We start from the raw sequence: 22,623 nt of genomic DNA, 5'->3' as shown, positions 1-22,623 counted from the left end.
CGTGACGAAACAGGATAATACTCATAGCACTTTGGTGTGTGATGGATATGTTACACTAGGTCTTGAAAAGAAAAATACACAAAGTAATATACAAGATGGGACATGAGCAAATATATGCTTGGTTGTTTAGGCCTAAAGGAGAAGGTCAGAGCATAGTCTGATGGGTGCTGCTTGACTTCCAAGTTGAGAACATCACCATTTAACATGTTGTTGGGTTTGCTGCAGTGGATTGGCTGCAGGGTGGGAGAAGAAGGGAAGAAGAGAACAAAAGTGTGTGAGAGAAAAAGCAAGAGAGAAAACAAGAAATACAGAGAGAGAAAGAGAGAGAGATAGATAGAGAGGTGGGGGGTGGAGAGGGAAAGAGAGGGAAAGAGAGGGAAAGAAAGAGTTGTGTAATGTTTGAGTTCCAAGTGTGGCCTTGGGTCTGTCTCAGGTTGATGATTGACTAGTTAGCTTCTTGCTTGCCAGAGCAGCAAAAACAACAAGGACATGCACAACACAGAGCTAAAGCTCCTCTCTAACTCCAGCTTCATATCTCAAACACGCCCATTGCTTCTGTTGATACACACAGCATTTCACACCCACAATCTGAGCCTTTGTACCACACTTTAGAGTCATCTGATTACTGCAAGTCTTCATTCATGTATGAGTCATATTTGACTGAGAGACTAAAATAACACCACTTCATCAACACGGATGGAGTCTGCACTCTGGTGATCATGACAGCTTAATCACCTGATTGCTCTCAGATTAAATAGCCAATGAATCAATAAGTCATAAATCATATCTGATACACATTTCTGTAAATGTTTACATGTGCACCCAGACCCCCTCACAAAGCATTTTCTGTTTCTTGACGTCTACACAGTCCATCTCCAACATCCATTACCTGTCAGCGATAACAAACATGGGCCCACTGCACATGGCAGATTTGGGACAACTGTTTATAACTCACTACATGGCTTTAACACAGGGCTAGAAAAACAAATACTGAAGGCCCAGCACAAACTGACTCTTTTTATGTAATCCAGGGTCAGGACCAGGACCAGGACCAGGACCAGGACCAGGACCAGGACCAGGACCAGGACCAGGACCAGGACCAGGACCAGGACCAAGACCAGGACCAAGACCCAGGGAAGCCTGTTTTCCCCTCCCTCTCCCTTTGTCTCCCTTTGTCTCCCTTTGTCTCTCTCTCTCTGTCTTTCTGTCTCTCTCCCTCTCTCTCTCTCTCTCTCTCTCTCTCTCTCTCTCTCTCTCTCTCTCTCTCTCTCTCTCTCTCTCTCTCTCTCTCTCTCTCTCTCTCTCGTCAGGAACAGGATTCCTTCCCATTCCAAGATTCTCATCATTGTGTTTCAATCATTCTAAATATTGTGAGCTGATCTGGGTTTGACTGGTCAGGCCTGGGGAAAGCCAAAACGAACCTGAACACAAGACTAGACCTGATGATATGGTGCTGGAGACAAGGCATACAGAATCAGGAAAGGAAGAAAGACATAAAGGGAAATTAAAAGATTGAAATATGAAAAGAGTAACTGTGTGTTTGTTTGTGATGAAGAGAAGGTCTCCTGTTTTTTTCCAGGAGTCTAATACACGTCTGTCCACTCAGAGCATTCCATGTTTGTGTCTGAGAGGCAGGAGATGGTTCACATTAGTGGACCAGTGGAACTGACCAGGAGAAACAGAGAGAGGGATAAAGAGAGAGGGGGGGGAGACAGAAAGATAAAGATATAGAGAGACAGATAAAGAGAGCTGAACGTGCCCCCAGGGCCTCTCCAAGGCTTTCCTCTTGCTGTGGGGATATTCCATTTCACGAGAGTTCTGGAGTTTGGCGTGGGAACAGTCCAGGGGGGCGGAGACTTCGTCCACGCCATGCAACTGTCCAGGTTCACACCCTGTCGTTATGTTTGGATGCAGAACACAGACCTGAACACAATTCGACTCTATCATGGCCCAGTACACGAGGGGACCAGCAGACACCATTCATACTGGACCACACGTTTGCACCACAGTCAGCTCCCACTGAACCTGCTTTGCACTCTTCGAATATCCAACCCTCTTCTCGCTCTCTCTTCCGCTCTCTTTCCCTACTCTCCGTTCCTCCTGCCTTTCTCTCCTCTCCAAATCTTGCTTCATTCCTAAACATAATTCAAGACACAACATATATTGTCAATACTAAAATAGCTTTATCTGTTGTACTGAGTAAAATAGGCCACAAGCACAAATACTTACAAATACTTAGTTTACAATGATTGTATATGATTAGACATGAGGATGAACGTACAGCAGTGTCACCTTGAGCCCACTGAGACTGTAAGACAGTAGAGGTACAAATACAGGTAAATAGGGGAAACATGTGAACACTAGATATTAGAGTCAGTTACAGATAGTTTCATACCAAAAACAACATGAATGTGTTTTCTACCAAGGGAAACCAGATTGTCACAGTTTGTTTATGTACATAAAAAGAACAAGCAACCAGGCACACATGCATGCAAACATTCTTACTCTCTCATTTCTTTCTCTCTTGTGTACACACAAACACACATTGTATGTGGACAGAATGTGGTGAACACCAAAAAAAATGCCATTTGTGCCCTTTTTGATGAAGGCCATTTTGTGACCCAGCACTAGCTTTGTAGCTAGGTGTGTAAAGTCACAAGGTCAAAACATATTTAACATGATTGTGCAAACTGAAGAAGAGCAAACTGTCACCAAACAACATGAGACCCGAACACAAGACACACACACACAGACACATTCACTTCACCTGGGGTTCGCAACACAATGACTTTTACAGTCACAATCACAACCAAAACTTTACAGTCTAGTAAAGTTTACTTTACAGTCTGTACATATGAATCTACAAAACGTCTTTCTGACGAGTGAGTACTGGGAAACGCCTAAGATGCAGTAGATGAGCTTATAATGGCCTCAATGTTGCGACATGTTATAAGACTGTCCGTCTGTGAGCGTACAGCATACCTGGGTGACTAAAACAAGGAGGCACATCTTGTGATGGTAGCCAGGGACTGAAGGAGTTAAATGGAAGGAATCTGTCTGGGTGTTCCAGAGACAAGTGTGCTGTCTGTCTGTGTGCAGGTGGGAACCACCCCTCCAGGGACCAGGTCTAGTCCTGACGGTGTCCACACCAGTTGAGACCACAACAAAGATAAGAGCTTTCATGTGCTACGTGTTTCCCCAGGTTGCTGAAGAACTATAAACCTGTACATATGCTGGGAAGCTGCCCCTTTACTCCATCACCACTGATCCACTCCCTCCCCGCCCTTCCCAGCCCCTCCCCACCCCCTCCCCACCCTTCGCCTCCCTTCCCAGCAGTGTTCCTGGGTAGGGTCTGTCCAACTAGAGAGGATGGACCAGAACACACAGCAGCTAGAGGGAGTCAAGATATAGGGCTGGACTTCTGATGTTCATAAGAAGCAGGAAGTTATGGACATTCTTTCTCATGAATGGATGTAGAAGAGTCTAGGCTCTGGCTACATATGCTGCCTGGATGCAGTCTCTGTCTGTGTGCCTGTCTTTTTCTCCCCATGGTGGGGGTGTAAGGACACAGGGAGAAGGGGGAGGGGTTGGGGAGGGGGGGGGGGGGCAGTTGGTGTTTTGTAGCGTTGCCTAGCGACAAGGCACAAAGGCAACAGATGGTTGGTGTGGGTGTGGCTCAGAGGCAGAGGAGTTGCTATTGGTCACCTGTGACCCCACCTTCCCCCTGTGATCTTCCTCCTCCTCCTCCTCCCTTGATCCACCTCCGAAGGTCACCAGTGCCTGCGTAGAGTCACATGACTGCTTCTCTGCATCCTCGGAGCTGAGCGAGACACGACTGAGGCGGCGAGCTTTCCGGAAGGCTCCGCGAGTCCTCTTGGCCAGCAGCGCCAGGTCCTCGCGGCAGTGGGGGTTAAAGAGCAGGTAGAGCAGGGGGTTGAGGCAGGCGGGCAGGGGCACCACCAGCAGCAGCACGGCCTTCACCACCAGGGGGCCCACGGAGGGCAGGCGCAGGAGGGAGGAGAAGGAGAGGAAAGCCACGGGGAAGTAGAGCAGGCAGTTGGCGAAGAGGAGCCAGGCCACATGGCGGATCATGGAGCAGTCTCCCAGGTCCTCTGGCTCGCCCTTCTCCAGACGGCAGTACAGACGGGTGTAGGTGACAGTCATGATGAGGTAGCAGAGGGAGTTGACCAGGACCAGGGCCACCATGAAGCCCAGGCTGGAGGGTTCTGTGTTGGGCACAGGCAGGCAGACCGACGACACGCCGTAGTCCCCCAGGAGAGGCAGCAGGGTGACGGCCAGCCCCAGGAGGAAACACAGCCCAGCCACCAGCCTTACGGTGCCCAGTGACCCCCTCCCCTCCCCAGGCATGGTGCCCGCTGAGGCCCCCTTCCCCCGTTGCACCGACAGCCCTCGCTCCAGGGCCGCCGCTGTCAGCAGGAAGAGGCTGGTCTCCGAGGCGAACACAGACAGGAAGCCGGTGATGCGGCAGGCGGCGCTGCTCTCCCATTGGGCGCCGTAGCGGGCGAAGGTTCCATAGGTGAGGGCGTCGACCACGGCTAGAGTACCGCTCCACACTCCCATAATGCAGTTCACCAGCGCCAGAAGGCCGATCAGGAGTTTGGCGGGGGACAGGAAGGAGGGCGATAAGAAGATAGACACCATCACCAGGCCGTTGCTGACCAATGACAGAGCAGCAATGAGCCACACCCCTCCACGGATCAGCCAACTGCCGAAGAGGTGATGACACGGACGGAATGGACCTGGGGGGAGACAAGCAGGGAAGGAGGGAGGTTGAAAGGAATGCGAGGGGAAGACAGAAGTATTTAACATCACTTATGCTGTGCTTGTGTATGTCGGTGTATGTGTGTGTGTTCGTACCTGGTGCTGGGGAGCACTGAACAGAGAGGTGAGACTTGGGTTCGTCATCAAAGTCAAGCAAGAAGTCTTCTAGGTCGTGGTCTTCTTAAAACAAAACACACACGCACACACACCCCAGCCGTGTTAGATCATTGATGATCAAAGTGGTAGAGAGTGTTTGGTTCCTAGTTCACTGCTAGTGCGTAAGGTCCCACCTTGGTTGGTCAAGATGGCATCTCTCCTGGCAAACTCCTCCTTGCCAATGCCTTCTTCTCTTTCCCAGGGATTTGCATGCTTCTCACAAGAGACGAATGCACAGCACTGGAACGCATAGGGCAGCTCCATAACCCTTCACACACATACACACACACACACACACACATCCACACACACACACACACACACCCACACACACACACACACACACACACACACACACACAGCTGTGTGTTATAGACAATATCCACCATACTTGTTATATTATCTACTTCCATCTGACATGTTATCATTCTCCAAACGGCCCGATCATAGTTTGGGAGATCTGCCAGTGTTTAATGTTTATATATAAGGCCTTTTGGCCATAATGTTTCCTGTAGAACAAAAATATGTCCGCCCCTATGTCACTCTCTTCTAAAGTTGAGGCTCCTGAACTGCCTGCTTCACCCAACCAATCACATGTGTTTGAAAAAAAATGCCCTCAGAGATACATCACGTGTGAGTGTCTGTGTACACGCGTGATGCTGCGGCGCTGTCTTCATGCCCTAAAACGGAGGCAGGATGGGTACTTTGAGCATGTGGCATTTAACTCCAGCCGAGGCAGTTTGACTTAGTCTTTGACTTAGCTTGTTTCTCTCTGCGTGTTGCTAACCACAGGGATGTTTTGTGTGTTCTCTGTGTTCAAAACATGAATTTATGAAACTCTTGGAAAAGGCTATACCTCCTGCTTTCGCCACAGTCTTCCTTACCAACCTTCATCTTCAATGTTTGCATTATCAACCTCATCCTAAATCTCCCTCCTCCTACTCACCTAAGTTTCGGCATGCTGTCCGCAGCCAGAAGCTCGTGCAGCGCTGGGTTCCCAGCCAGTTTGAGTTGGGTCAGACCATGAAGACCGGACACGGGCAGATAGGAGAGCTGGTTTGATGTGAGGTCTCTGGAGAGAGATGGTTAAGAATACATAAAGCATTCATATAGACGCCCAGATAAGGGGAGGAGAGGACTAGATGGGAGAGGTGAGGTGAGGACAGGAGAGAAGAGGTGAGGAGAGGAGAAGAAACTCACAGTTTGGCCAGGGCTGGGAGGCTGGTAAAGGATTGCTCATCCAGAAGTGTCAGTTTGTTCCATGCCAGGTCTCTACAAACGAAAACAGAGCAAATCACATCCTCCACGTTCCAGGGGCAGTTTTTTTTGTACCATACCTGTCTTTATCACCCCCTTCAGTCACGTTCATGGTTCTATCAACATTCATTGTTCTATAAAAGTGAGCGGTGTTTTGTTCAGATCACGCTCGGCTGTTTCTCCTGATGCTTTTGGACCCTCTGTTCTGGACATGTTCTGACTTGATTTACAAGCCGAGATCCTCCAGTCAGACTGTCCAGAGTACAGAGAGTTCCTCCCTGCCTCCCAGACAGATTGACTCATACATGTGTGATATCAATCTGATAGGGAAGGACAAGCGGTCCAACAGCCATCCCAGCCCCAGCACCATCTGTAGGGGATCAGGGAGCCTACAGGAGGTGAAGAGGTGGAGGAAGAGGAGTGAGAGGAGGAAGAGGAAGGTGATATGGTTTAACCAGATGAGCAGGATCCAGGAGCCAGGGTTCAAACACAGAACCCTTCCTTTCATGCTCGTTTCACAGTCATGTCCGACACATTTGAGAGGCGTCTACATTTGTAGCAGAGGTGGTTTGGAGAGAGGGGTCCTTCCAACTGGGACTGTTTGATATCTGACAGGTTGTTGGATGTGGTTGACGTGGTGGTTGTGAGGACATGGGGGTTGTGTGGTGCCTTGGTTATGGGGGGCATTGGGGGGCACAGTCTTTTATGTGTGCATGCATGTGTGCGTGTGCGCTTAGCATCATGAGACCTACTTTAACAGCGAATCCTTTGTTTGATGTGGTGTAATTCTAATCCCAGGGAATCAGTGATCCCATAATCGCAAATTCTACATAGGTTTGGAAATGAATGGTTGAGACAAAAGGCCTAAAGTGAAGGACTATGGTCTCAATCTCTCTTTCTCTTTGCACCCCTCTGTCTATCTCTGACCCCTTTTCCACACACAATCCTCTCTCTCCCCCTCTCCCCCTCTCCCCCTCTCCCCCTCTCCCTCCCTCCCTCCCTCCCTCCCTCCCTCCCTCCCTCCCTCCCTCCCTCCCTCCCTCCCTCCCTCCGTCCCTCCCTCCCTCCCTCCGTCCCTCCCTCCCTCCCTCCCTCCCTCCCTCCCTCCCTCCCTCCCTCCCTCCCTCCCTCTCTCCCTCTCTCTCTCTCTCTCTCTCTCTCTCTCTCTCTCTCTCTCTCTCTCTCTCTCTCTCTCCACTGTGACTTTGTGCCTATAAGCCTCATTGAGCACATTACTTGCTTAATTGGAGGTTTCTGACCCCTTTCGTCACTCTGAGGGAGCCAGGGGTTTAAGGAGGCCCGTAAAATCAGCTGGCCTGACGCCCTGCAGCCCCATGATTCTGCAGCCCACAGAGTCTGCAGCCTCCAGCACCTCCATCCCTCCGCTCGTTCACCTTTCAGATCCCCTACCTGTAGCCCTCTACCCCTTCACCTTCCACACCTCCACTCTTCAATCTAACCATCCATTACTACTATTACTAAGCATTCTCCATTTCTCCATCGACCAGTCCCTCCACTATACCATGCCGTGACTGTGCTGGGGAGTCTAAGCTCCCAAGGAAAACATAAAAAGGTGGAGAGTTAGCACATGAGCAGCTTTGCCATCTCAGGAGAAAAAAAAAAACAGAAAAAAAACATGCACAGTATAAAAGACTTTGAAATGTTCAAAACGTTTTGATGAGGATATCCTTGGACAGTCAGACATGCTCACCACTACCCCTCACCTCCTTTAACCCCCCCATCCCACCATCCACCTATTCAGAACGGCTCCTGGCAACAGCACGTATATGTGTTTCATGTCCACTGGAAGGTAAAATGATCCCTCAAACGTAGCGGCGCCGGCCCCCGGCAGGCTCCCTGGGCCTGGCCTGCCTGCCATGACGCAGCGCCAACTGTGACATCATCACTCCTATCCTGAGTCTGCTCACCACAGGTCACCTCGCAGCAGAGAGCGAGAGACAGCCTTACTGGGAGCACTGTGTGTGTGTGTGTGTGTGTGTGTGTCTAGGGGGCTTCCAGGGGCCAAGTCATATTTCCTCTCTTTCAGCTAGGGACGTGTCCGAGAACGCAACGGCCAATTAGAACCCTCGCTCAGCTTCTCAGCACTGATGATGTCATTTGGAAGCGTTTACAGGTGACCGGGTTGGGATTGGAGGCAGCTGTAATTGTACTGCGGGAAGAGGGGTGGAGAGAAGGGGGGGGGGGGCAATCAGCATACAGGCACTTATACAGGTTACCCAGACAGGCGTGTGCACAGCTGTGTGTAACGCAAGAGGGCTGGATCCTAATTAGCCACGCTGCATCCTGCTGTCATTACCCTAGACTTTTACTGCCTCGTCAGCTAGCTAGAAAAGGTGGACTAGCTGCCTAGCATGACAACTGACAGGCCGAAAGGAACAAACTGTGAACCAACTGGGCTATTCAGCTCACTCCAGCATGCATACAAGCGGATTTGGCATCTGCTCAAGAAATGTATACAATTAACTGGGCAAGCTCATATGATTAGACTACTGTTCCGTGTCACACGTATGGTAACAATTAAATGGAAAATGACTGATGTGCATTAGATGTTGGAGTAGGGTAGAGAAGAAAGATGTTTGTACTGAAGGGCAGCAGGGAGGTGAGGGAGGACACGAGGGGCTGGTTGAAGGGAAATTTGAAGGCCACGGCCACCCACGGCATTGTGGGTAAGAAGGTGGCAGGAGGATGGAAACAAGATGATGGGAGGGTAAACAGGAGGAGCGTATGTTTGTAAACACACAGCTACATGCCAGACATACACACACACATATACACACAAACACCCACCCACATACACAAAGACCACTCACATGCTGGCTTCAGGGTCAGGTCATTAGATCAACCATCTCCATTCAACAGTTTGGAACAAAACCACAAGAATTTAAAATGTGAGCAACTTTACAAAGTCAATATCAACCAAGACCAGACTGGAGTGAAACCAGAATGTAGACTATGTGGATTCTGAGTTCTGCCAGTGTTCTGTCATGGTGTGCTAAACACCTAGTATTAGAGGGATTGATCCTTTGGACGAGGATTGGCTGGGGTTTATATGTGGATTTCACATCATTCTAGCCTAGCCAACTATTATTCAAGACTCGTCAACGACATAAATGACCACTCACAGAGATCGTAGCAACGCCAGTCCCTGGAAGGTGTCCTCATGAACCTCCTCTATCTCGTTGTGATGCAGGTCACTGTAAGGAGACAGGATCATCACGTTAGGCTTTTAAACGTCATGTTAGCGCCTGTATGGATCCACAGACCACGCATGAGGTGGGAAGACTCACATCTTCTGGATCTTCTCACAGCCCCTGAGGCTGGGAAGAGACTGGATCCGGTTGTAGGATAGGTCTCTGTGGGAACAAGAGAGGGAGACGTGTTTATTCTGAGGAAGAACGTGTTCAGTTAGGAAAGACAGAACATGTCAAAGAGATCGAGTTTATGGTTGCCAATCAGGGCATATTAGTGTAGTGGGAGGTATATTATAGTATGGTGAAATAAATATAAGGTCATGGTTTTCCTCCCTGATTTACCCAAACAGTGTAACATTAATTAGAAGTGTGTTTGGGACTGTGGAGGTCATGAGGGGGACTCACAGAACTTGCAGGTTAGGTAACTGGTCACACACATTGCGAGGCAGAGAGGTGATTCTGGCTCCAGTGATGGTTCTGTAGTTGGAAAAATAATTGAATCATCATAATCATCTTAATTGCCTTCTCATCATCACCAGCATCTTCATCATTAGATCTGTGGCACACATCCAACACCTGTCTATTACAGATGACGTGCTCTGATATTTGTCTCAAAGTAATGTGCTGAAACACTAGATAACGTATAATCCTTTAAACCAGCAAACTTCACACTGATTTATTCCAAATCCCTAGACCCACAGAGAAAAGTTACGATGGGGAATATCACAGTCTATTCCTCACACCACCAAACTAGCAAAGCATACAATAATAACCAAACCAGGTTAGAATAACCGTATTAAACTGGGATTCACATTCCACTCTGGTACACCAACATGCTCCTGGGTAGTGAGCTACAACAGCAAACCATGTCGGTCTTATGAAGGTTACACCAACAAACAAATGGTATGAATATTAAAAATTCCCTCCCCCTGATTTGGTTAGGCTGTATTACCGGCTTCACGTTTATTAGTGTTTGTGGTCTTTGAAAGTCATTTTCTGTGTGAAAATATTTTACTGACATCTGGTTATAACAGCAAATAAAGCAGAGCTATGAGTGCTTGGGGTCAGTGTGTTCCTGTCTGTTTATGTCTGTGTGTGTGTGTATGTTGGTGTGTGTGTGTGCATGTGTGCGTGCCTGTGTGTGGACTCACAAGCTTTCCAGGCTCATGGTGCCAGTCAGGTCTGGGAACTCTGTGATCTCTGCTGCTCCATTCAGAGACCTGGAGAGAGAGAGACAGAGAAAGAGACAGAGAGAGATAGAGAGACAGAGAGAGAGATAGAAAGAGAGAGACAGAGAGAAAGACAGAGAGAGAGGGTGAGAGAGAGACAGAGAGACAGAGAGAGGGCGAGAGAGAGAGAGAGAGAGAGAGAGAGAGAGAGAGAGAGAGAGAGAGAGACAGAGAAAGAGGGCGAGAGAAAGAGACAGAGAGAGAGACAGATAGACAGAGAGAGAGGGCGAGAGAAAGAGAGAGAGAGGGTGAGAGAGAGGGTGAGAGACAGAGAGAGAAAGAGAGAGAGAGAGAGAGAGGGTGAAAAGCAAAAAAAAACAAGAAAGGAGAGAATGAGGGAGAGCCCTGGGGTGTTAAAAGGAAAAGCTGTGTGTGTACAAATAGGATACTCTGTACTCCTATGGATTTCAGCAACATCAGGGAAATCTACGGCCTAACTCTTTAGAAGTACCGCAGATGAAACGGAGCACTCTACTGCACGTGACTCACAGTGTGCGAAGCTCAGGCAAATGCTGGAACGCTGATCTGCCCACAAACTGGATGGGGTTGTCATAGAAGAATCTGTAAGAAGCAGGAGCATGGGTTAACCTGGGCCCAAGACCAGACATAAGTTCACACACTGACTGGGCTTTACTCAAACACCAGAGACGTGGAGAGATCCTACTGTTCCAATATCCACTCTAGGACATACATCATTGCTTATGACACGGATATTGGAATCGAACCCAAGAAGAGTTCTGATCGAACGACCAGGTCTAGTGCACATGTAAGGTTCGTCCACCATTGGAGATGATGAATCAGGGCAGAGAGATAGTTGATTTGGCTGTGGTACCCTAAACAAATTTCTAAGGACAAGCCAAACCCTCCATAAGCAAAAACAGATCGCAAACAAATATAATACATCATGTGGCCCAAGTAAATAGAAGGAGAACAACATGTACTTTATAAGCGTTTTTTACTTGGTTTAAAAGTCAGAATATCATGAACGAGACCACAGGCATTAACTGGAGATTTAGGGGCACTGCCATCAACCTTAAAATTTGATTGGATGAATTCTAAATCAAACTCAATCGTGTTGTCAAACTCAGATTGCCACATATGCTGCAGTTGTCATTAAAACGTTCTTCCTATATATCACGGTGAATGGTTCCACATTCAATTATGGGACAATTTATAAAGCAGCCAGATGTGAGTTTTGGTTCAGGATACAGTCTCTCAGGACGGTGAGAGTCCCTGACAAAGAGCGAAACATGCTACAGCTTCACGTAAACACAACAGGGCATGCAGTAGAGAGCTGTTGGTTATACAGTTTAGCCCACACACACAGGAAAATGCAGAGTAGAGTAGTGGTGCTAGCATGATTAGCATAGCGTGTCTACAGCAAGGATAGTGGATAGTAGACTAGGTAGCGTGATTAGCTTAGCACGTTAGCATGGTAACCTACATTGTCAGGAGAGAGGGGTTTCCCGTGAAGGCATGCTCGGGGATGGACTGGATGCTGTTGCTGTGAAAACCCCTGGAAAGGGAATATTAGACACATAGTTGGAGAGGACCAGGGAGGGTCAGGGGTCAGGGCAGCATTAGCATCGCTGAAGAGAGGTAGCATGCTAGCATGCTGTACTCACAGCTCCTTCAGGTGGCTGAGAGCTCGAATAGCAACAGGGAACTCCTCCAAACTGTTGTAGTTCAAATCCCTGAAAAAGAGGGAGGGTGAAAGAAAGAGAGAACAATTAGGGGTTAGGTTACTGTTGTGGTTATGTACTCTTGGGGCCACTATATAGTTATGAACCCTAGTTCCTTATAAACAGTTTTCAATATGGTACTGATGACAGACAACTACCAGATATGGCCTTCATGTTAGGAATAACCCACTTCCAGATTAAGTATAGCAGCGGGCTAAAGGAACGTAATGATTTTGTGGTATAGTTGGCTGGTTTTCTTACCAAGGAATTGTTACGAGTTTACCACACCAACGCAGTCACACCTCTGTGTGTTCCAGAGTCTAGAGGTGCAGCAATGGAGGGAACTATCATCACCTTCCCTGCTTCCTTCCTTACCTCCCCCCTTATTTCTCATGGGGTCAGGTTGACGGGAGCCTATCAGAAACAGGCTCATAATATCATGGTGTTCCTCAACATGCCACGTAAACACTGCTGATGTTCTCACAGGACCTGCTTCCTGTTTGTAAACTTCTGGTTGTGTTTCAAAAGTTCCTTCCATTCTTCCTCCCTACCTCGCTATTTGGCCTCCTCCCCTTCATAAATCACAACATCACTGATAGTACATGACAGCACTGGTGAAAGGACTGCTTTCCTTTACGGGCTGTCACCCATCCATTCATGCTGGAACAGTGACTAAACATTATAAAGGATGAGTGTATCAACATGGTATTCAAGCTGATCCTTTGTGTGTCACTCAAGGAAGGGATGGGCCGGAGACCCTCAGAAAGGGCCCTCAGTCTAGTCAAGTCACACTTCCTGCTCAGAAGCCATATCTCCATGGTTGATTTACAGAACGGTGAGAAGCATTCCGGGAAATGATGTAAGCAGGGTTTCCTGTCCTTAAACAAAGCGAGTGTGAGAATGTTTGGGCTGGTGACCGGAGTCTTGCTGTCAGGGTTAGGAAAGCAAACAGTCAAACAAACAAACCTTAGACACAAATACACAAATAACCTACAGGCTCCAGCACATAGGATTGATCCTCGCTATGTAGTAGAGGTGGTTTGAATTATGTAAAATATTGAAATATCGGGATCTTATAGGCCTGTGACGTAGGCATACATTTCTAAATTGTACCATAAAGAGGTCCTGTAGTCTCTTGGTCCAAGCTTGAACCAAGCTTGTGGTTGACCAGTAGCCTGCAAACACAGCAACATGCTGTAACGTTTCCATAACAACTACTTCAATGAAACATCCTGTGACCATTTTTTGTTGTTGAAATCATATATTTTTTTATTCCTTTCCTCTCTAATTTCCTCTTCTTCTGTCTTATCCTCTTGTCATCCTGTCATCAGTGGTGAGGTCTTCACCTGGTTCTCATCAGGCTAGTCTGTGATCCTTCTCTGGGGTGCAGGTGGCTGTGTTATGTGTCTGTACGTGTGCATGTGTGTGTGTTTGCTGAGTGTGTTTGTGTGTGTGTTTGTGAGGCCAGTGCAGCAGTGTTCGTCCTAGACCAAGTGTTTAGCCAGATGCTCTCCCTTCCCTAACGTCAACACACTGGAACAAACTCTTCGATTGTGAAAATACCACTACATTCAAATTGCTTCAAGGTGGGGAGAGTGCTGCTGTTGCGGCTTCCAAATTGCTGAGCACTGATTGGACTATTTCAGCTGTTCTGTCCTCTCACTGGTGGGTCTGCCTGATGATGTCAATGAGGACAGGTGATACCGTCCAATCTGCAGCCACAGCTATTCTGCACCAGGTGATTAGAGGTTGCTGATTAGCAACACCCGTGTGTTCACGACAGGTCACTTGGGTCAAGGTGGGGGGGGGGGGGAACTCCACTGGTTGAAGATGAGTAGGAGGAGGAGGAGGAGGAGGAGAGATCATGTTGCAGCTGCTTGAAGGTAGTCTGTTACAGTAACACTGGGATAACATGTGTCGTTGTGTGGTGTGTGTGCATGTGTGAGTATGTACAGACAATAATTATTACTGAGCTAGGGGCCACACACCAAGACAGTTTACACCAGGTTAGAAGGTTTCCAAATGAGCAACATTAGTCTGTGTGTGTATGTGTGTGTGTGTGTGTGTGTGTGTGTGAGACAGAGAGAGCGAGACACAGAGAGAGAGAGAGCGGCTCTGCGGTTCAGGGGAAGAATATAATGGTCATTTTGACAAGCTAATTCCTTCCTAGGCCATTTGTCATGCAGAGGCATGTCATATTTTCAGGTTGTTTGATTAAACAGGTGACGTCATGCCTATGATCCGGCTAAACTGTATACAGCTAATACTGCTGCATAAACCTGCACTAAGACAGAGTGTAAACATTGTGGAGTAAGCAGAAGTTTTACAGTTATACTCCAACATTTTTCTGCCACAAGGTATGTCTCCTTTGCAGTGGTGCATGACCTGCTTCTTCCATGTCTACACACCAAGTAGGTCACTTTGGACCAGAACTGTGACTGCATACATTTAGCCGAGGACGACTTAAGCTTTTCTGGCACCAGCACATACCAGGCAGCCTAAAGCATACGCTCATTAGCAACTGCTATAGTACCCTCCTCTCTTGATAGGGCTACCTTTGTCGTCTCAGTGAACTTGTGGCTCCAGTGTGCCTGACTAAACCTGAGTAGTGGAAATTGGAGTCATATTTGATACCTGTGCTGTGCTTGATTGAGCTTGTCTGGAGAACATTCGCCAGAATTTGAAATATTTCAACCTTTTGCTCAGGCTAGTGTGTTCATATGAATGCATGTCCATTATGAGAGTGACTAATGGATGAAGGGCTTTTCTAAACATTGCATGCGGGGGGCTAATGAGTAGCCACTGCCTGTCCACACCACTGAATAGATCTCATCTGACACACTGAGAGTTAATGTGTGTGTGTGTGTCGTTGTGTACGTGTGTGTCTGTGCGTGTGTATCCCACTGTGCTAAGACAGAGGCCCCCTCACAGAGAAGAATATGCCTGCTGTATCTAAGCATCTGCTGCCATTAGTGTTACAGATTTGGGGGTGGGGGATGAGTGCAGTGTTTAAGGATAGAGCAAGCCTATACTCTGGCTAATACCAAGTCACTGAGTTACCGTGCTTGCTAGAAAGATAGCTGGAAGTATGTGGACCAGAACATCACAGAAATGTTTAAAAGCCCGCAGGCCAATGTGTGATGTGAGGTAAAGGATTCTCTTGACTGATTGACAAAAAGAAGGAACTCTTCAGCGGAACAGATAAGCATCTGCTGGACCATAGAGAAGAGGTTGATATGGTCTACAGCACACATACACACACAAATACACAAACCATACACTCCACCAGCCTTAGAAGGTTCAGTCCACTGGGACCACAACTTAAGTAGAACTGGCAGAGGTGGGGGCAGATATAGGGGGGGGGGGGTGCTTGTGTATGGTTTGTTAGAGTAGCAAAAGGAAAGGATCGAGAGACAGGAAGATGGGACAGTGGGGATAGAGGAAGAGGTTGAAAGAAAAGATAGCGAAGGAGAGTTGTCCGGAAAGAAAATAAAAGGCAGTGGGTAGGAGGGAAGGAAAGAAATCAAAAGAAAGATGAGTGAAAAGAAAGGAAAGAAACCAAGGAGGAGTAAAAAGGAGGGAGAGGTGTGTGTGGGGGGGAGGAGCAGGGCGGGAAGGAATCTTCAAATGTCCCCTTTTCTGCCCCCGTCCTGCATGGTAATGAGGGGTCAACTTACAGCGTCTCGAGGTTGTGGAGGCCCTGAAAGCTCAGTGTTCCCAGAGAGGAGATCCTGTTGTTATTCAGATGTCTGCAGAGGAACGCAAAGAGAACAGTTAGACCCACACGCCCCCCAAAGCCCCACAGCCCACACCCCATTGGCCAGGGGGAGGGAGGGAGGACAAAAGAGACAGAGTGTGGTGGGGGCGTACATCTCCATCCCCCCTCCGTCCCCTTGGTGCCTCCTAAAGCTTTGCTCATTACATGCAAATTAGCATCAGTGTACGAGACATGAGAACATCAAGCTGACTTCAAACAGAATAACATTAGAGACAGAGAAGAGACGAAGGGACGGAAGGAGGGATGGAGAGATGGACGTGCCTACAGGGAAAACAGCCTAGCAACTGTTGCTTGGTAACATGGTTGATTAGAGAGAATAAAGACAACAACACAACCATCAATTAACTCCGAGTGACCCCTGGAAAACTAGAGGAGAGAGAGAAAAAAGAGATAAAGAGAGACATAGAGAGAGAGAGAGAGAGAGAGAGAGAGAGAGAGAGAGAGAGAGAGAGAGATTTAGGAGCGTTTGACAAGTATGAAATCTTTCTCTGTAGACGAAAACAAACAGGGACTCATGGTTGTCACTAGCTGTGTGTGTGTGTGTGTGTGTGTGTGTGTGCGCGTGCATGTGTTTGTGTGACTCAAGCCGACTTAAAACTTATTATCTTGAAGGACAAACAGAACTTCACACAATCTATAAGCCAAAAAATTTGGCAGACAAATAATATATTTCATCCTCCTTTATTATGATATTCTTAGAGAGAAAAATTGAGAAAGAGAAATAAAGACAAAAAATTAGAGAATATGGAGGTTGGACAGTGGGCCTGGTATAGGATTTTGGATGGTCCTCAATAGGGATAGGCTGAGAGAAAGTCTGTGAGTGTGTGTGTGTGTGTGGAGGGGTTGGGGTGGAGGGGTTGAGGGGGCAGGATGGATGTACTGTAGGTGGGGGAGTGCAGTGGTTAGGGGGGAAGTAGAGGGTAGGTGGGCCCTGAGAGGGCCAGAGTAGGGAGGGGAGAGGGGAGAGGAGGGAGTCAGGAGGGCAGCGCTCCAGCCCAGACCGGGGTTAGAGCGGATGCCCCCAGGGCAAGAAGGACTTTGCGGCGGGCGGAAGTTTGCCAGGAAAACAATCGGCGCCATCCCTACTCCTCTCCATCCCTCAGTCCTCTGAGCTGCTCGATCTGAAGCTGAACGACGAGAAGCAGCCTTCTGAGCTTCCTTTTCCTTCCACACACGCACGCACACACACAGTAACCCCAAGAGTACTCTGCTAGCACTGAGACCCATTGAGGAGACAGGAGGCATAGCATCGCCTCGACCTCTCAGGCTTTCCAGCGCATCTCTCACCAACTGACTAAACTCTAAACTCACACACCCTCCAGATGATTCCAGGCCTTCTCCTGTCAGAGGGGTTGCGATTCAAACACTAACAACAGCCACTGCCTGACAGGCTGGCACTGGACGGGCTGGATGTGTGTTCGACAGGCTGACTGTGTGACTGCTGACAGATGAACAGACGGCCGGGAACACGCTGACCAACTGGAGTTCCCTCAGGACATGCAGGAGAGGGGGAACACGGGGGAACATCCTGTTCTTTCATTCCATTTGCCTTTCTTTCCTCCTTTCTAAAGTCTGTCAATAAATACCATCCTGCGGCTGAGGGCGGGAGTGAATGGGCTCTCTGTGTGTTGATAAATAAACGCAGGGAGGAGGGACAGGAGTAGGAGGGGGAGGAAGGGAGAGGAGGAGAGTGAGGACAAGAGGAGGGGGAGGAAGGGAGAGGAAGAGAGTGAGGACAAGAGGAGGGGGGGAGGAAGGGAGAGGAGGAGAGTGGGGACAGGAGGAAGGGGAGGGAGGGAGAGGAGGAGCGTGAGGACAGGAGGAGGGGGAGGAAGGGAGAGGAGAAGAGTGAGGACAGGAGGAGGGGGACGAAGGGAGAGGAGGAGAGTGAGGACAGGAGGAGGGGAGGACAGGGGGGGAGGAAGTGAGGGTGGGCAAGGCTTTGGTGTAGAGTTGGACTGGTGGGATGGGTGGAGAGAGAGGAGGATATGGTGTGGGGAAAGGGGGGGGGTGTGAGGTGAGTGCAGAGGGGGGAGAGTGGAGGGGGATGGAGGATGGAGAGATCGAGAGGGGTCCTGGTACTCACAAGACCACCAGGCTGGAGAGGTTGGCGAAGGCTCGGTCCGGGATGTGCGTGATGCGGTTCAGAGCGAGGGTCATGGCCTGCAGGGACGGCAGGGCGCCCAGGGCAGAGACTTGCACCTCCGTCAGGGCATTGTCATCCAACCACAGGTGGCGCAAGGACACGAGGCCTGAGAAACAGCCTGGGGGGACACTGGAAATGTGATTGGCATCCAGACGCCTGGGAAAGGAGGGACGAATGAAGGAGAGAGAGAGAAAGGGGAGTTGGGAGAGAGAATAAGGTAGAGTACAAGAATAAATCCTTGGATAACATGACATTTTAACTGTGCAGAGTTCTGTAAAAAGGCCTTTTCCAGTACTCTCAATCCTGCCGTGAACTCACTAGTGAACTCCAGAACATGGCACAACCCTCTCTACAGGGCCACACTGACAGACTCTCTCATTCCAAGTTTGGCTGTGCTGTAGTAGGAAGGAACGTTTGGCTTGGCACGAGGTGTACGTGTGAGCATGGCGTGTGTATGTGCATGCTTGTGTGTGTGTGTGTGTGTTTGTGTGTGCGCGCGTGCCAGCGAGGACAGTGTAACACAGACACGAAGCTGTCTATAGGCTAGATGCTGGCCCTCACTCACAACTCTAAAGACACGTTTCGTATATTTATCCTTCTCCCGCTGACGCCCTCAGGCTTAGCCGTCTGGTCGCCTCAACACACACACGCCTCCAACACGCCACACGCCTCCAACACGCCACACACGCCTCCGACATGCCTCCGACACGCACACCGACCAACACTGCTCGTACTATTCTAGTCAGGCTTTTTTTTTCATCCTCCTTATTAGGCTGCCAACAAGTTACTCCTCCTTCTCCTCCTTCGCCCCCCTCCTCCTCCTCCTCCTCCTTCACTCCACCCTCCTTCTCCCCCTCCACCATGCTCCTTCTTCTCCTCTCCTTCTCTTCGCAGACAGAACACAGCCGTTGATCTGAGCATTGGTGCATTTTGCCTTACAAAGTGTTTTAATGAGGGGATGGCAGAGTCAAACAGAGAGAGAGAGAGAGAGAGGGGGGGGGAGAGAGAGAGTTACCTCCTCTCCAAACATGACAAGGTTATTTCAATAAACTCAAGTGTGTCAGTAAGGCCACAGCCCAGCCTTGCCTGTCCTGGGTTGTCTACACACTATAAACACATCGTAATAATAACCATGATGGTGATAATGATAATATCAAGACGTGATAAAGAAACCAAACTGTGGTCAGATTTTAGGACTGCAAATCCCCTACAAATCAAAAACTTTGACCAAGCGATAACCACTGCTTCTGTTCTCCCTCCAAAGCTAACATAGGGATGTGTCATTATATCCAGCCAAGCCAAATCCCTGTCTCCCTACTGTTCTCACAACCTCGGTTCAACTCTTCAAAGAGAGACATGAAGAAGGCCTGGATGAGGGCTGCTGCTAGCCTCCTTCACAGGCCTGGCGCTAAACCTGCCACAGGGCAGGAGAAGCCTCAGTGCAGAGTAGGCCCGTTCACGCCTCAATTCATCTGAAGAGCCTGCCTGCCTATCTTCCTGCCCTCCTTTCCATGTCTATCTGCCTGTCTGTCTATCTGCCTGTCTGTCTATCTGCCTGTCTGTCTGTTTATCTGCCTGTGTGCCTGTGTGTCCTTCTACCGCTCAGCAATCTCAACAGCCTGGGGGAAGAAGGGGTGGGGAGGTTGGGGGAGGGAGAGATAGGGGGGGGGGGGGCTGGACAAGGGGACCACTCGAATGAAAAGAGCGCTACTTATCGAAAGCGCAGACGTTTACATGGACACTGAGAGAGCCGCCTGCACCAGCTGTATGCCGTCATCCCTGCTCAGCGCTCTCTCTCTCCCTCCCTCTCTCCCTCTTTCTCTCCCCCCCACACACACACTGTCCTTCACTCCATCATGTCTCTGTGGAGCATCCTGCTTCTCATTTGGTTCTCATCTCCTAGGACTGGAGCTAGCAAGGTGGTCCGGTGTGGAAACTCCACACTCCAATCAACATTCCCCAGGGACGAAACTGCACATCTGCTGTGAGGGGGGAGAGAGGGTGGGGTGGGAGGTTGGTAGGTGGTTGGTGTGTAGGGTTGATTATTTGGTGGTGGGGGGGGGGGGGGGGAGTTGGGGGGGGGGGGGCAGGAGTTGTGTGCTCTGAGTTCTCATTTGGAGTGTGATTGACGGTACAGAAGAATCACACCTAGCCTTGAACCAGTGAGTGTGTGTGTGCTTGTGTGTGTGAGCATGCGAGCGTGGCTGCAGAATTCTGACCACACACACGGCAAGGGAGGATGGGGAGGTTGTCATTCCGACCAGAACACACAGCCAAACTATTCAGCTCTCTTCTCCCTGATTCAATGGGGCTTATGTGTGTATTTTTGCTCTGAATTGTTGACAGAAGTGTGTTTAGTAAATATGGCATGGATCATGTTTCGGCCTTCACGGATGATTCCGTGGCCTGCAGCTCTACATGTATGTTTATGGAGGAAAGGAAAGGATGGAGGCGGGAAGAAGGGGGTAAGAGGAGAAGACAGGAAAGGAGGGAGGGAGCAGGAGAGAAGAGGTGACGGGGCAGAAGGGAGGGTTGAGTGAGGAGAAACAGGAAGACGCTCTCTTCCCTCCTGTGTCCACAGCCGAGCCCACCCAGCTCTTATCTGAACCGTCAGGTAGGTGTCTTGGCCTCGGGGCCCAGGTTCTTTCAAACACCCTCCTACTCATCCCTCTGGCATCCCTCTGTCACGATCTCTGTGTCCCTCCCTCATCACCTTTATCCATTCACCTCCACCCCTTAGTCCTCCTCCCTCCCTCAGTTCCTCTTTCCCAGCCCTCTATCCGTTCATTCTCCCTCTACGCAGTCAATCTCTTTCTTTCCTCCCCCTCTCCTGCCTCCCCATGTCTCCCTCCCTCCAGAGGCCACATTTAGAGAACAAAAGCCAGTAAAAGAGTCTGTCCATTAGTTCCTCCTGAAGAAGACTGCTGGTGGAGATAACCAGTAGTATCTGTCCCTCTTACAATGGCTGCTCTGTTCTCCCAATGCTGGGAGGGATGGAGGAGGAGAGAGGGACAGGGGGTGGAAAGAAAAGAGAGAGAGGGGGAGGGAAAAAGAGAGAGATGGAGAAGGGAAGGAGAGGGGGATAGAGGGGAGGGATAGTGAAGGAGGACAATACTCAAGACAAACGTGATCTTAGACTGATCTTCCACATGTGTTTCGGGGGGAAAGCAAAGAGCAGAGAGAAAAGGAGAGAGGAGGCTGTAGAGAAAGGGGCAGATTCTTCCAGTCAGACCGGAGTGAAAGACTATCTCGCTGTCCATTCAGACATTCTTATCTTCCCTCCTCTTCTCTTTCCCTGTTGATCAAAGCTTGCTCCTCTATGGCCCCAAATTGATTTAGACTCAATTCCAGCTCTCCTGTATACTCTGACCCGCCCCCCGCCCCCCAGGCCTCCCCCTCCAACCTCCCTCCTGTATCCTCCTATGCCCCCCCCCCCTCCCCCCTACAGCCCCCGCCCTCTGTGCTTGGCATCGTAATTAAAAGCCCTGTCCTCTAATGGAGCGGGCCTGATACCTCTGTGTCTCTCTCTTTCTGTATGAGAGCCCCAATACAGCCAGTCACACTATACACTGCAGCCTGCCTAATGGAGCAGTGAATGACCGGGAGGGAGAGCGATAGAGACGGGATAATGGGGATGGTAGTCAGGTAGTTCACTCTAATTGTGAGTCAACCTGAAAAGGGGAGGCTTCTTTGATATCGCAGGGCGGCATTGGAAGGGTGGGGTTGTACTCACAAGGACTGGAGGTTCCGTAGATTCTGCAGGGCCTCTCCAGGAACCTGCTGCAGCTGGTTGTTCTGGAGCATTCTAGAACACAGAAGAACAGAAATACAGGGTCAGGGTCGATGAAGCACTGACGGGGCACATTTACCTGCCTTGCAAATGAAGAACAAACAAAGTGCTTCTGTCAGTGTGTCCTTATGACGGCAGGACTATTCATCCACCCCTCTGGACTGATGTGTGAGAAGAGAACGTTGGCCTGAGAGGGAAGGAGAGAGAGAAGGAGACAGGCCTGCAGAGAAGCAGACAGTTTCAAGGAGAGGACAGTGACGGGGAAGCGATAGATAGGAGGAGGAGGAGGAAGAGGGACGAGGAGGAGGCAGAGAGAGAGAGAGAGAGAGAGAGAGAGAGAGAGAGAGAGAGAGAGAGAGAGAGAGAGGAGGAGGAGGGGCGTACCAACATAACTTTCCGCGTTGACATACCAGATAGTTGATATATGATTCAATATGTCCGTGGCTCCATAAAAAGACACACTTTCACAGGAAATTTCGTTTTACAAAGCGAACGCTCCTTAGACATTTGTTTCTGAGTGTCACAAACAGGTTCTTGTGCACTTTTATGAGGGCCGCACCAGGAATGATCCAGATGTTTCTGGCTGCTCCA

At 49.3% G+C, this 22,623-nt stretch overlaps 1 protein-coding gene across 2 annotated transcripts in view; it reads right to left on the bottom strand.

The window, feature by feature from the left end:
- Positions 1 to 3,572: 3,572 nt before the first annotated feature.
- Positions 3,573 to 22,623, bottom strand: part of LOC146276441 (leucine-rich repeat-containing G-protein coupled receptor 5-like) — a 42,141-nt gene continuing 23,090 nt past the window's right edge. The window contains exons 4-18 of one of the 2 annotated variants that reach the window (XM_084701894.1): positions 21,976 to 22,047; positions 18,183 to 18,398; positions 15,996 to 16,067; positions 12,262 to 12,330; positions 12,081 to 12,152; positions 11,126 to 11,197; positions 10,559 to 10,627; positions 9,813 to 9,884; positions 9,504 to 9,569; positions 9,339 to 9,410; positions 6,139 to 6,210; positions 5,885 to 6,010; positions 5,073 to 5,206; positions 4,879 to 4,962; positions 3,573 to 4,760 (exon numbers count right to left, since the gene is read on the bottom strand). In XM_084701894.1, the coding sequence (XP_084558020.1) occupies positions 3,631 to 4,760; positions 4,879 to 4,962; positions 5,073 to 5,206; positions 5,885 to 6,010; positions 6,139 to 6,210; positions 9,339 to 9,410; positions 9,504 to 9,569; positions 9,813 to 9,884; positions 10,559 to 10,627; positions 11,126 to 11,197; positions 12,081 to 12,152; positions 12,262 to 12,330; positions 15,996 to 16,067; positions 18,183 to 18,398; positions 21,976 to 22,047 (2,398 nt within the window). In that variant the 3' untranslated portion in view covers positions 3,573 to 3,630. The remainder of the gene's footprint in view (positions 4,761 to 4,878; positions 4,963 to 5,072; positions 5,207 to 5,884; positions 6,011 to 6,138; positions 6,211 to 9,338; positions 9,411 to 9,503; positions 9,570 to 9,812; positions 9,885 to 10,558; positions 10,628 to 11,125; positions 11,198 to 12,080; positions 12,153 to 12,261; positions 12,331 to 15,995; positions 16,068 to 18,182; positions 18,399 to 21,975; positions 22,048 to 22,623) is intronic. The other variant, XM_084701895.1, reaches the window with a different exon arrangement.

Source organism: Hypomesus nipponensis, chromosome 7 (genome assembly GCF_054491055.1).
Source record: "Hypomesus nipponensis isolate SF chromosome 7, ASM5449105v1, whole genome shotgun sequence".
Taxonomy (NCBI): domain Eukaryota; kingdom Metazoa; phylum Chordata; class Actinopteri; order Osmeriformes; family Osmeridae; genus Hypomesus; species Hypomesus nipponensis.
Note: the sequence above shows the minus strand (reverse complement) of the source record. Positions and strands in the feature narration are given on the sequence as shown.